This window comes from Pseudophryne corroboree, chromosome 12, assembly GCF_028390025.1.
Source record: "Pseudophryne corroboree isolate aPseCor3 chromosome 12, aPseCor3.hap2, whole genome shotgun sequence".
NCBI lineage: Eukaryota > Metazoa > Chordata > Amphibia > Anura > Myobatrachidae > Pseudophryne > Pseudophryne corroboree.
In genome coordinates this window covers 9,493,058-9,507,539 of record NC_086455.1, presented here as the reverse complement: position 1 = coordinate 9,507,539, position 14,482 = coordinate 9,493,058, and the positions used below count along the sequence as shown (strand labels likewise).

Sequence of the window (14,482 nt, the reverse complement as noted above, 5' to 3'; positions counted from 1 at the left end):
TCAGTCGGGAGTCTGTTTTTTCCTATCTAACAGGACACCCAACCCACTTTTCAAACATTTGAATTCCCCCCATAAAACAGTTTTACACATAAAATATACACAAGTTTGAATTTTTTTTAAAAACATGTAATACTTGTCTGCAGCTTCTCTTCACGCCAAAGTAAAATGTAAAGAAAAATACAGTGCACTACATGTCTCAGACGCGTTGGGTGCCTCCCACCTTATAACAAAAAGCCGCTCATTGTATGAGGACACATCTGTAATCTAAAAGAAGGAGGACACTTACAGTACCCCTGCTAGCAGAGGGTGACTGGCAGGGGCAGCAGTGGTTGTTGATGGTGTGGGGCTCCGGCCTGCCCTCCCCTCACTGACTCACTGTGGCTGCAGCACATGCAGGGGTTGCTGATGGTGATGTGGAGGGAAAGACGAGAGAGGTGATGTCAGTGCTGAAGTAACGGTAGAGCTCCCGGTCAAGACCACCGCTCTGCTACCTAGCACCAGGGCCATCTTAACAGCAATGTAGGCCCTGTGCAAAGCAATGCACGGGGGCCCCTACACACTCATTCCTGGAACCAAATTAAAAAAAAACTCATAACATGCCCCTCCTGCAACTCTCCACATGCTTCCATACAGTGATTATCTGTCAGCACTCTGATTGGTGGATAGCTCCAGCCATCCACCAATCAGCATGCTGCCAGCCATTCACTGTCTGGCTGCAGCCTGGGAAGCAGGTAGAGAGTGCTGCCTCACCGCTCTGAGACCACCACCACCCGGCTCTGCTTGGAGTCCCCTAGAATTGTGGCCCCTGAGCAGCTGCCCAGTGTGGCTATATGGTAAGATGGTCTTGGATAAATAGGCGCTTGGGGAGTAACTGCAGTGTGCACAGGCAGTGGGGATGAGCTGGGTGGAGTGAAAGCAGTGTGGAGGTTTTCCTTGCAATGTACGGAGACCATTAACCCTTATTTTGTGGAGCGGAGGAAGGTTGTTTCAATGCATGTCATTCTTTTCACTCTGCAAACAGATCTGAGCTATGTACAAATTCAAAGAGATTGGGGGTTTGATGCAGAGGCGTGCGCAAAGTGTACGCAGTGCCCAAATTCACACAGTTGGCCGAGGTTGGAAGTACTGCGCACGTGTGCTTAAAAAAGAAACAGTTTCCAAAATGAACATTTTATTGTATCAGAAACAAAATATTGTATCAGAAAAATTATATATTTTGCCGTTTTATGGTCCTTTTTGGCTTCGTATACGGATACGAATTTGAATCATATTTAGGGAACATGGCCTGCAAAAATAGTTACATTTGTTAGTGAACATAAATCTCTCTAAAGTCACGGGTTTTATGTCTGATAAGAAGATGCACAGGAAAAGCAATGCAAAAACAACAGGATGAAAATACTTACATCAGAGGAAAAGGAAGGCGTGAGCAAACGTTCTGTGGAACGAGCCAAGGCATTACTAGTGGGAATACGGAGTGTGGATATTATAGTGCTGACAGAAACTCCCGCAAGTAACTGCACTCCTCTATGCGGTAAATTTACTAAGAATTGTATCTCACCCGTGTTTGTCCGAGATTAAACCCAGGTGGGATCGATCGAACACCTGAGCATTTTGAAAAAATAAAATACGGAAATTTACTATGCTCCCGTGTTTTGGGGGATCGTGTTTTCCGATGGAGTATGCAATCATATTTTACAGCCGTGTTTCAGGCGAGAATCCTATGAATGGCTCGTTTTGAGTCCGGTCTGTTTTTTTCAATTGTGCCCGTATTCCGGTCCGTGTTTGCAAAATGTACATACACCACTGTTATTGAAGTGATACGTCATTTCTTATGAGAAGTGCAACCGTCTCATTTATGTTTAAATGTTACCAAAGAAAGGTATACATTAAATGTTTTGTGATTCATGACTACAAAACCCATATATACATTTACATTTTTAAGTATCCATGTGCAAGGTACAATTTATTAAGTGAAAATGAAAATTAACATATATGGTTATTGTATCCCCCCAATTTTTTTTGTTACATGAGAAATTTACGTACATGCTGCACACCGCACATGCTGCACCCATTTTTTAATAATCACCCTTCCGGAGTCCCGCGCCGACGTCCGCAACACTCTTAAATCACCGTGAAAATGGCACAACAGCCATTTTCACAGAGTTCTGTGCATGTGCAGTAGAGAAATCACTGGGTAAATGGCCGCCGCACCATTTTCCTGGAGATCTACGCATGCACAGTAGAGTCTCAGCGCTCTAATGCTCACACTCTCCAGCGCTGCCGGCAGAGAGGGGGTGGGGCCTGAACGGAGGAGGCAGCCCACGGGCACTCCTGCATGGGTGATTTTGCAAACACGCTGCTGGGGAGCATTTGAAACTTCTATTTTGGGGTGAGTTTGGACAGTTCACGGGTGTGTTTGCAAACACGAATCTTATTACAGTTTTGTGTTCTGTTGTTTTCTATGAAAAGTACTTCAGAGTTTGGCCGCTGGTGTATTTGATTGTATTTGTGATTGCTCCCGTGTTATGTCTTTGGTAATTTTCTGTGATTGAAAAATTGACCAAACACTTCAAATTCAGACAAACACGGAGCTTAGTAAATTTATCTGGAATCAGAATGCAGACACACGAGAGGCACAGTCACAATCAGTTTATTAACAAAAAACTAAAGAAAACTGCAAAAATAAAAAATAGTTTTTTTTTAATTCCGCAGATGGTACAAGCTTTAGTGGCAGCAACACTGCGCTAACAAACGTCTGACAGGGTTTACAGACAGATGGTAGATGAATTTATGGTATTAGACATTTCTGAGGACATGTAACACAATAGAAGCCATAATGAACGTATTCTGGGCTTACTATAGTCACAGTGCACCCGTTATATTCTAACCGCCTAGCAGATTCCTTAGTTGAGATTTACTGTGATAACTGCAGCAGGGACGTACCACATAGCCACCTTTCGCAATTGTAGATTTCATCATTTTACTGCAGAATTTCCCAGTAATGATAAGTCAGGAAATGGTTTTGCTGGTTGCTGAGAAATTGCTCATATGCATTGCTACACCTAATTTCTGCTCCTCAGCAGTTTCAGCATTATATTTATCACTTCTCCTGGGGGTACAGGAATAATGGTTAGCTCTTTTGCTGCTAGTGAGTAGCTGGCTACCTTTGTGCTGGCTGAGCCCACGCAGTACTTATAGGGGTTCAGAATGACTTAGGACTGTGCACATACAGTACAGCTGAATAGAGCTGAAACAATCTGATGTCTAACGTTTCAGTATTCTCTACTTTCATCAGGGTAGGGAGCTTGGTTTTGGAGTCATGTATGAGGGTTTATTAGTGTAACATATGGGGGTTTAGCAATGTGTAGAAGAGTAATGGTCAGTTGACGCTGCAAATATAACATATATATACTAGATGGATTATTGCCATTCGTACTAGCACATTGCATTATATTCCAAAACTGGGTTCCTTGCAACATTTGGGCGTTGCTTAGATACATCCGACGTTTCTTAATAAAGTGACAATCTGTTCTTCACTACAGAAGAAGGATGAGAGGTTCTGACGCGTTTCATGTGTAGCGCTGCCTCCTCCATTCAGCAGATGTCCTTCTCATTTCATTACATACGTTTACGTTGAGAATTTTCCAAAGTTAACAGAAACCGGCACTCTTAAATTGAGATCCAATCACCAAAAGCGTGTATGTAAGCATATAGCAAACTACACAGCAATGTATCCGGTACCTGTGTTCCCTTTGTCAAACTGCCAGCATAACTAACTAATACGGGTATCAATAGGCACCAATACATTCTATATGACAGCGTCACCAGCATAGAAATCTTCTATCCTGCCTTTCCATTTCAGAGATCAGAGGTTCCCTATATCTATTATTCCAGGCTGCATATAACTGGCAGACGGCTGTAGAACCCCACTGAGATTTTCTGTCTGAGTCAGGCGTTGCCCCAGTCCTGCAACTGACATTAAGCTGCGACACAACAGGTAGAGGTGGAGGGAACTATGTTTATAATAGTGGCCCGGAGTCATGTTTTATGGTTAGTGGCATAATTAATATGATAGCATAAAAATAAGACGTATATTAGTTTGCATTACTGCCGCACAGACCTGAGGTTCTGAGTTTTCAAATCCTGACCTACTTCCTATCGGCATTCGGGTAGCTTCCCTGGTTGCTCGGTTTCCTCCCATGCTCCAATAAACATACTGGTAGCTTAAGAAGAAATGAACAATAGTTTGTGTCCATGTGCCAGGAAATTTAGATTGTAAGCTTTGCGTGTAAAAATGTATATAGTGTGAGAATGCAGCGTACAGGGTTATTGGGGACGTTCTGTAGTAATGAAACCTAAGAGAATGTAACAGGGTGTATTATTTAGTACAGCAGAAATTGTCAGTATCATGTGAATATTTCGTAATCAAAACGCTGATATCCCTGCGTGACCAAACTTCCAGCAACTTTCCCTCTGCTCCAACACAGGAAACCAAAGTGTACTCTTATCTCTTACTTTCTGGAGGAGCCAGATAAACACATTACCCGGCAGACTCTGATCACAGACGCCATGTCCACACTGGTGTGGATGGTCCTAGGCTGTAAGTACAGAGATAAGATGTAATAGAGAAGAGAGTACCATGTACTATAGATACGGATGTGTTATATGTATGTGTGTTTCATCACCTTTCTTATGTATGCTCTCAGTACAATTTCATGCCATATGATAGACAGACAGATAGATAGATAGATAGATAGATAGATAGATAGATAGATAGACTGTAGATCGTTTCATTATATCTTTCTTAAGTGCAAATCTTACGGCTCTTGAAATTAGTTATGTTACAAAATAAAGTTTATAGATATAATTACATTTTGCCCATTAATGCAATATATAACTGTATGTGACAAGCGGTAGAAATTAGGGTGTCTGACAATACTAAGTCTAAGTCATTTTTGTTCTGTATGTATCAACAACTGCTTAGTGCAACCCAAATGGTACTTTCACCAGTGTTATATTGTATCACGGTATCCTTGGAGAACACAGGAACATAGAACTAGAAAAAGAGGAGGGGGTGACATCGGATGAGAATGATACAGAATAACTGGTAATATTTCATGATGGCTTCTATAGTTCAAATCCCATAGTGGATATTGGGCATTGCACTGGGGGTAATTGATGACAATGTTAAAAATACTCTCATCTCTATACCCTCTGCAGTAGCTGTCTGTATGTTTGTGGGAGCTTGATAGTTAATGGTGATAGAGACCCTGGATTAACTCTCATGATGAGCTTGTTTTGCATTATATTGGCCATTGCATTGGAGGTAATTGATGACAATGAGAAAAATACTTTCATCACTGCGCAACCTGCCGTGGCTCAGTCTGTATGTTGGCAGGTGCTTGGTGCTTTTTGGGGATAGAGACCCTGGTTTGACTCCCATGGAGAGAATTTTTTGCTATATATTGGCCATTGCACCAGGGTAAGTGTTGACAATGCTAAAAATATTATTTTTGTTTATAATTGCTGTCGTGGCTCAGTCTGTTTCTCACCGGCATTTTTCTTTTATGGTTATAGAGACCCTGGATTGAATCCCATGGTGAGCGTGTTTTGCTAGATATTGGGAAATGCACTGGGGGTAATTGATTACAATGAAAAAAATCTTTCATCAGTCATACCTGCAATAGCACAGTCTGTAGGCAAATCCTTGGTACTTTATGTTGACGGAGACTGGTTTGAATCCCATGGTGTGCTTATAATGTATATTGATCTTGCCCTGGCATAATTGATGACAATGCGTAACCAACTCCCCATGAAACCTGCAGTAGCCCACTCTGTATGTTGGCAGGAATTTGGTATTATATGGTGGTAGAGACCCTGGTTCATATCACATAGTGTTGTTGTTTTACTACAGTATGTATTGGTCATTGCACTGGGGTAATTGATAACAATAAGAAAAAGTTTTGTTGCTTTGTAAGATCTGCTATGGATCTGTCAGTATGTTGGCAGGTCCCAGGTACTTTGTGCTGATGGAGTCCGTGGTTCAACCGTCATGATGAGGTTTTTTTGCATTGTATTGGCCATTGCACTGGGTAATAGATGACTGATAAAAAGACTGTCACTTTCGTTTTCCTGCCGTGGCTCAGACTGTATGTTGACAGGCATCTGGTATGCTATGGTTATGAAGACCCTGGTTCAACGCACATGATGGTTTTGTTTTGCATTATATTGCCCATTGCACTGAGATAATTGATGACAACAACAAAAAATTCTTATGTGTGTAAAACCTACTATAACTCAGTCTGTATGTTGACAGGTATTTGGTACCTTATGGTGATAGAAACCCTGGTTCGATTCCCATGGTTGTATTGGCCATTGCACTGGTGAAATTGATGACAATGAGAAATATAGTCTTTCTCTTACGCATCCTGCAGTGGCTTGTTCTGTATGTTGGTAGATACTTGGTACTTTATGGTGATAGAGACCCTGGTTTGACTCCAATGACGTCCTTGTTTTGCTATGTACTGGAAATTGCACTGGGGTAATTGATGACAATGAGAAAAATACACTCACCACTATGCAATCTGCCATGACTCATCCTGTATGTTGACCATCACTTGGTGCTTTATGGTGATGGAGACCCTGGTTCAACTCCAACGATAATCTTGTTTTGCTATGTATTGGCCATTGCACTGGGGTAATTGAGGAAAATACACACATTGCTGTACCACCTATCATGGCTCAGTCCGTGGTTTGGCAGGTGCGTGGTACTTTATGGTGATGGTGTCTCTGGTTCGACTCCAATAGGGAACTTGTTTTGCTATATATTGGTAATGCACTGGGGTAATTGATGACAATGAGAAAAATACCCACATCTTTATAGCACCTCCTATGGCTCAGTCTGTATGTTGGCAGTTACATGGCACTTTATGGTAATAAAGACCCTGGTTCGACTACAATGGTGATTAAATTTTGGTACTGCACCTGGGTAAGTGATGACAATTAAAAATATATTTCCAGCTTTATACCATTTGCCATGGCTCAGTTTGTATGTTGGCAGGTGCTTGATACTTTATGATGATGGGGTCCCTGGTACGACTCCAATGGTGACCTTGTTTTGCTATATATTGGCTATTGCACTGTGTAATTGATGACAATGAGAAAAATCTTTTATCTGTATACCACCTACCACGGCTCAGTCTGTATGTTGCAAGGTATTTGGCTCTTTATGGTGATGGAGACCCTGGTTCGATTCCCATGATTGCATTGTTTTGCTCTATATTGACCATACCACATTGATGACAATGAGAAAAATAATTGCACCTCTATACCATCGTCCATGTCTCAGTCTGTATGTAGGCAGGTAGTAGATGTTGATAGAGACCCTGGATCGACTCCTACGATGACCTTGTTTTTCTATATATTGACCATTGCACTTTGGTAATTGATGACCATGAGAAAAATACCCTTACCTCTATACTGTCTTCCATGGCTCAGTCTATGTGTTGACTGGTAGTTTATGGTGTTAGAGACCCTGCTTCGATTTCCATGATTGTATTATTTTGCTTTTTTATTAGCCATTGCACATTAATGAAAATTAGAAAAATACTTTATTTAGACACCATCTTCCATGGCTCAGTCTGTATGCTGTCAGGTACTTTGTTCTTTATGGTGATGGAGACCCTGGTTCGATTCCCATGATGATCTTGTTTTGCTATATATTGGCCATTGCACTAGGGTAATTGATGACACTGAGAAAAATACTTGCATACTGTATATATACATTCTGCCATGGCTCAGTCTTTATGTTGGCAGGTACTTGGTACTTTATGATGATAGAGACCCTGGTTCGTCTCCCATGGTGACTTTGTTTTGCTATTACACTGTGTTAATTGATGACAATGAGAAAAATACTTTCACCGTTATACTACCTTTCATGGCTCAGTATGTATGTTGGCAGGTACTTGGTTCTGTATGGTGATTGAGACCCTGGTTCTAATTCCCATGATTGGATTGTATTGCTATATATTGACCATTGCACATTGATGACAATGAGAAAAATACCCTGATCTCAAAAGCATCTGCCATGGCTCAATCTGTATTTTGGCAGGTACTTGGTACTTTACAGTGATAGAGACCCTGGTTCGACTCCCATGGAGACTTTGTTTTGCTATATATTGGCAATTGCACTGTGTAAGTGATGACAATGAGAAAAATACATGCACTTGTATACCACTTGCCATGGTTCAGTCTGTATGTTACCAGGTACGTGGTTCTTTATGGTGATGGAGACCCCGGTTCGATTCCCATGATTGGATTGTTTTGCTATATAATGACCATTGCACACTGATGACAATAAGAAAAATACTGCCATCTCTATACCATCTGCCATGGCTCTATACCATCTGCCATGGCTCAGACTGTATGTTGCCAGGTACTTGATGGTGATAGAAACCCTGGTTCGACTCCCATGGTGGGATTATTTTGCTATATATTGGCCGTTGCACTGGGGTAATTGATGACCATGAGAAAAATACCCTTACCTATATACTGTCTTCCATGGCTCAGTCTGTATGTTGACTGGTAGTTTATGGTGATAGAGACCCTGCTTCGATTCCCATTATTTTGCTATATATTAGCCATTGCACATTGATGAAAATGAGAAAAATACTTTGTTTATATACCACCTTCCATGGCTCAGTCTGTATGTTGCCAGGTACTTTGTTCTTTATGGTGATGGAGACCCTGGTTCGTTTCCCATGATGACCTTGTTTCGCTATGTAGTGGCCATTGCACCTATCATGGCTCAGTCCGTGGGTTGGCAGGTGCGTGGTACTTTATGGTGATGGTGCCCCTGGTTCGACTCCAATAGGGTACTTGTTTTGCTATATATTGGTAATGCACTGGGGTAATTGATGACAATGAGAAAAATACCCACATTTCTATAGCACCTCCAATGGCTCAGTCTGTATGTTAGCAGTTATATGGCACTTTATGGTAATAAAGACCCTGGTTCGACTCCAATAGGGTACTTGTTTTGCTATATATTGGTAATGCACTGGGGTAATTGATGACAATGAGAAAAATACCCACATTTCTATAGCACCTCCTATGGCTCAGTCTGTATGTTAGCAGTTATATGGCACTTTATGTTAATAAAGACCCTGGTTCTACTCCAATGGTGTTTCTATATTGGTACTGCACTGGGGTAATTGATGACAATTTAAAATATATTTTCAGCTTTACACCATCTGCCATGGCTCAGTTTGTATGTTGGCAGGTACTTGGTACTTTATGGTGATGGGGTCCCTGGTTTGACTCCAATGGTGACCTTGTTTTGCTATAGATTGGACATTGCACTGGGGTAATTGATGACAATGAGAAAAATACCCTCATATCCATGTCACTTATCATGGCTCAGTCTATATGTTGGCAGGTAATTGGTACTTTATGTTGATAGACACAATGTTTTGACTCCAATGGTGACCTTGTTTTTCTATAGATTGGCCATTGCACTGGGGTAATTGATGACAATGAGAATAATACACTTACCTCTATGCCACCTGCCATGGCTCAGTCTGTATGTTGACTTGTAGTTTATGGTGATAGAAACCCTTCTTCGATTCCCATGATTGTATTATTTTGCTATATGTTGGCCATTGCAGATTGATGACAATGAGAAAAATAATGCTATCAGTACTCTACCTGACCTAGCTCAGTCTGTATGTTGGCAGGTAATTGGTACTTTATGGTGATAGAGACCCTGATTCGTCTCCTATGATGACCTTGTTTTGCTATATATTGACCATTGCACTTTGGTAATTGATGACCATGAGAAAAATACCCTTACCTCTATTCCGTCTTCCATGGCGCAGTCTGTATGTTGGCAGCTACTTGGTGCTTTATGGTGATAGAGACCCTGATTCGTCTCCCATGGTGACTTTGTTGTGCTATATTTTGGCTATTGCACTGTGTAATTAATGACAATGAGAAAAATCTTTACCCCATGTATACCACCTACCATGGCTCAGGTTGTATGTTGCCAGGTACTTGGTGCTTTATGGTGATGGAGACCCTGGTTCGATTCCCATGATGGGATTGTTTTGCTCTATATTGACCATAGCACATTGATGACAATGAGAAAAATACCATCACCTCTATACTATGTGCTATGTCTCAGTCTGTATGTAGGCAGGTAGTAGATGTTGATGGAGACTCTGGATCGACTCCTATGATGACCTTGTTTTGCTATATATTGACCATTGCACTTTGGTAATTGATGACCATGAGAAAAATACCCTTACCTGTATTCCGTCTTCCATGGCTCAGTCTGTATGTTGACTGGTAGTTTATGGTGATAGAGATCCTGCTTCGATTCCCATGATTGGATTATTTTGCTATATATTAGCCATTGCACATTAATGAAAATGAGAAAAATACTGTATTTAGACACCATCTTCCATGGCTCAGTCTGTATGCTGTCAGGTACTTGGTTCTTTATGGTGATGGAGACCCTGGTTCGATTTCCATGATGACCTTGTTTTGCTATATATTGGTCATTGCACTGGGGTAATTGATGACACTGAGAAAAATACTTGCATACCATATATGTACATTCTGCCATGGCTCAGTCTATATGTTGGCAGGTACTTGGTACTTTATGATGACAGAGACCCTGGTTCGTCTCCCATGGTGACTTTGTTTTGCTATTACACTGTGTTAATTGATGACAATGAGAAAAATACTTTCACCGTTATACTACCTTTCATGGCTCAGTATGTATGTTGGCAGGTACTTGGTTCTGTATGGTGATTGAGACCCTGGTTCTAATTCCTATGATTGTATTGCTATATATTGACCATTGCACATTGATGACAATGAGAAAAATACCCTTATCTCAAAAGCATCTGCCATGGCTCAGTCTGTATTTTGGCAGGTACTTGGTACTTTACAGTGATAGAGACCCTGGTTCGACTCCCATGGAGACTTTGTTTTGCTATATATTGGCAATTGCACTGTGTAAGTGATGACAATGAGAAAAATACATGCACTTGTATACCACTTGCCATGGCTCAGTCTGTATGTTACCAGGTACGTGGTTCTTTATGGTGACGGAGACCCCGGTTTGATTCCCATGATTGGATTGTTTTGCTATATAGTGACCATTGCACACTGATGACAATAAGAAAAATACTACTATTTCTATACCATCTGCCATGGCTCAGCCTGTATGTTGCCAGGTACTTGGTACTTGATGGTGATAGAGACCCTGGTTCGACTCCCATGGTGGGATTATTTTGCTATATGTTGGCCGTTGCACTGGGGTAATTGATGACCATGAGAAAAATACCCTTGCCTCTATACCGTCTTCCATGGCTCAGTCTGTATGTTGACTGGTAGTTTATGGTGATAGAGACCCTGCTTCGATTCCCATTATTTTGCTATATATTAGCCATTGCACATTGATGAAAATGAGAAAAATACTTTGTTTATATACCACCTTCCATGGCTCAGTCTGTGTGTTGCCGGGTACTTTGTTCTTTATGGTGATGGAGACCCTGGTTCGTTTCCCATGATGACCTTGTTTCGCTATGTAGTGGCCATTGCACTGGGGTGATTGAGGAAAATACACACATTGCTGTGCCACCTATCATGGCTCAGTCCGTGGGTTGGCAGGTGCGTGGTACTTTATGGTGATGGTGCCCCTGGTTCGACTCCAATAGGGTACTTGTTTTGCTATATATTGGTAATGCACTGGGGTAATTGATGACAATTAGAAAAATACCCACATTTCTATAGCACCTCCAATGGCTCAGTCTGTATGTTAGCAGTTATATGGCACTTTATGTTAATAAAGACCCTGGTTTGACTCCAATGGTGTTTCTATTTTGGTACTGCAGTGGGGTAATTGATGACAATTTAAAATATATTTTCAGCTTTACACCATCTGCCATGGCTCAGTTTGTATGTTGGCAGGTACTTGGTACTTTATGGTGATGGGGTCCCTGGTTTGACTCCAATGGTGACCTTGTTTTGCTATAGATTGGACATTGCACTGGGGTAATTGATGACAATGAGAAAAATACCCTCATATCCATGTCACTTATCATGGCTCAGTCTATATGTTGGCAGGTAATTGGTACTTTATGTTGATAGAGACCCTGATTCGTCTCCTATGATGACCTTGTTTTGCTATATATTGACCATTGCACTTTGGTAATTGATGACCATGAGAAAAATACCCTTACCTCTATTCCGTCTTCCATGGCTCAGTCTATATGTTGGCAGCTACTTAGTGCTTTATGGTGATAGAGACCCTGATTCGTCTCCCATGGTGACTTTGTTTTGCTATATATTGGCTATTGCACTGTGTAATTAATGACAATGAGAAAAATCTTTCCCCCATGTATACCACCTACCATGGCTCAGTCTGTATGTTGCCAGGTATTTGGCTCTTTATGGTGATGGAGACCCCGGTTCGATTCCCATGATGGGATTGTTTTGCTCTATATTGACCATACCACATTGATGAAAATGAGAAAAATAGTTGCACCTCTATACCATCTGCCGTGTCTCAGTCTGTATGTAGGCAGGTAGTAGATGTTGATGGAGACCCTGGATTGACTCCTATGATGACCTTGTTTTGCTATATATTGACCATTGCACTTTGGTAATTGATGACCATGAGAAAAATACCCTTACCGCTATTCAGTCTTCCATGGCTCAGTCTGTATGTTGACTCATAGTTTATGGTGATAGAGATCCTGCTTCGATTCCCATGATTGGATTATTTTGCTATATATTAGCCATTGCACATTAATGAAAATGAGAAAAATACTTTATTTAGACACCATCTTCTATGGCTCAGTCTGTATGCTGTCTGGTACTTGGTTCTTTATGGTGATGGAGACCCTGGTTCGATTTCCATGATGACCTTGTTTTGCTATATATTGGTCATTGCACTGGGGTAATTGATGACACTGAGAAAAATACTTGCATACCGTATATATACATTCTGCCATGGCTCAGTCTATATGTTGGCAGGTACTTGGTACTTTATGATGATAGAGACCCTGGTTCGTCTCCCATGGTGATTTTGTTTTGCTATTACACTGTGTAATTGATGACTGAGAAAAATACTTTCACTTGCGTACTACCTTTCATGGCTCAGTATGTATGTTGGCAGGTACTTGGTTCTGTATGGTGATTGAGACCCTGGTTCTAATTCCCATAATTGGATTGTATTGCTATATATTGACCATTGCACATTAAAGACAATGAGAAAAATACCCTTATCTCAAAAGCATCTTCCATGGCTCAGTCTGTATGTTGGCAGGTACTTGGTACTTTACAGTGATAGAGACCCTGGTTCGACTCCCATGGAGACTTTGTTTTGCTATATATTGGCAATTGCACTGTGTAAGTGATGACAATGAGAAATATACATGCACTTGTATACCACTTGCCATGGCTCAGTCTGTATGTTACCAGGTACGTTGTTCTTTATGGTGATGGAGACCCCGGTTCGATTCCCATGATTGGATTGTTTTGCTATAGAGTGACCATTGCACACTGATGACAATAAGAAAAATACTACTATCTCTATACCATCTGCCATGGCTCAGCCTGTATGTTGCCAGGTACTTGATGGTGATAGAGACCCTGGTTTGACTCCCATGGTGGGATTATTTTGCTATATATTGGCCATTGCACTGGGGTAATTGATGACAATGAGAAAAATACTCTCTCCTCTGTAAAGCCTGCAGTAGCTCGGTGGGTTTGTCGGCAAGATTGTGGTCTGCTATGGTCATAGGGGCCCTGGTTCGAATCACACGTCGGACTTCTACTGTGCTGTGTGTAAAGTATAATGGGTTTTGTTGGTTTCATTATTTTGTATGGTACTTAAAAATAAAAAAACCTGCGTATCTCCTTTGCCCTGTAGCTGCCCTCCCTGCTGGCAATGACGGGATGTCCTAGCTCAGATCTCTATCCTGGGGATGCTCCTTGCATGTTCTGATTGTGTGTTATGCACCATCAGGGCTGCTGGGAGGCATCCCCCACATGAGGCACCTAGCTACGAGGACTCACCATTGCTGTCAGGGTGGGAGGGAGGCATGCAGGGTGAGTGCGGTGCGGGGGTGGGCATGCAGTGTGGAGGGGTATAGAGGGAGCCTGCTTACAAGAAGCGGCGAGAGTATCGTCATCCAGCCGGGATTATTATCCAAGGTGCTAAAGGGAAGCTGTCATGGGATTCGAACCTGGGATCCCGCCATCATTGCCAGTATAGAGAGCAGCTACTAGCCCACTGAGCTACGCAGGCTACAGAGACACAGGCTTCCGCTCCTCAGTGTTATCCTCTAGCCTAGTGCAAAATCCACAGAACTAAATGGAAACCCACATGGGATTCGAACCTGGGATCCCACCATCATTGCCGATAAATGGAGTAGCTACTAGCCCACTGAGCTACGCAGGCTACGGTAAG

At 41.7% G+C, this 14,482-nt stretch overlaps 1 protein-coding gene across 1 annotated transcript in view; it reads left to right on the top strand.

The window, feature by feature from the left end:
- Positions 1-4,536: 4,536 nt before the first annotated feature.
- The window catches only part of FCRLA (Fc receptor like A), a 60,909-nt gene continuing 50,963 nt past the window's right edge, over positions 4,537-14,482 (top strand). Inside the window, exon 1 of the mRNA XM_063946914.1 lies at positions 4,537-4,600. Within this exon, the coding sequence (XP_063802984.1) occupies positions 4,570-4,600 (31 nt within the window). The 5' untranslated portion in view covers positions 4,537-4,569. The remainder of the gene's footprint in view (positions 4,601-14,482) is intronic.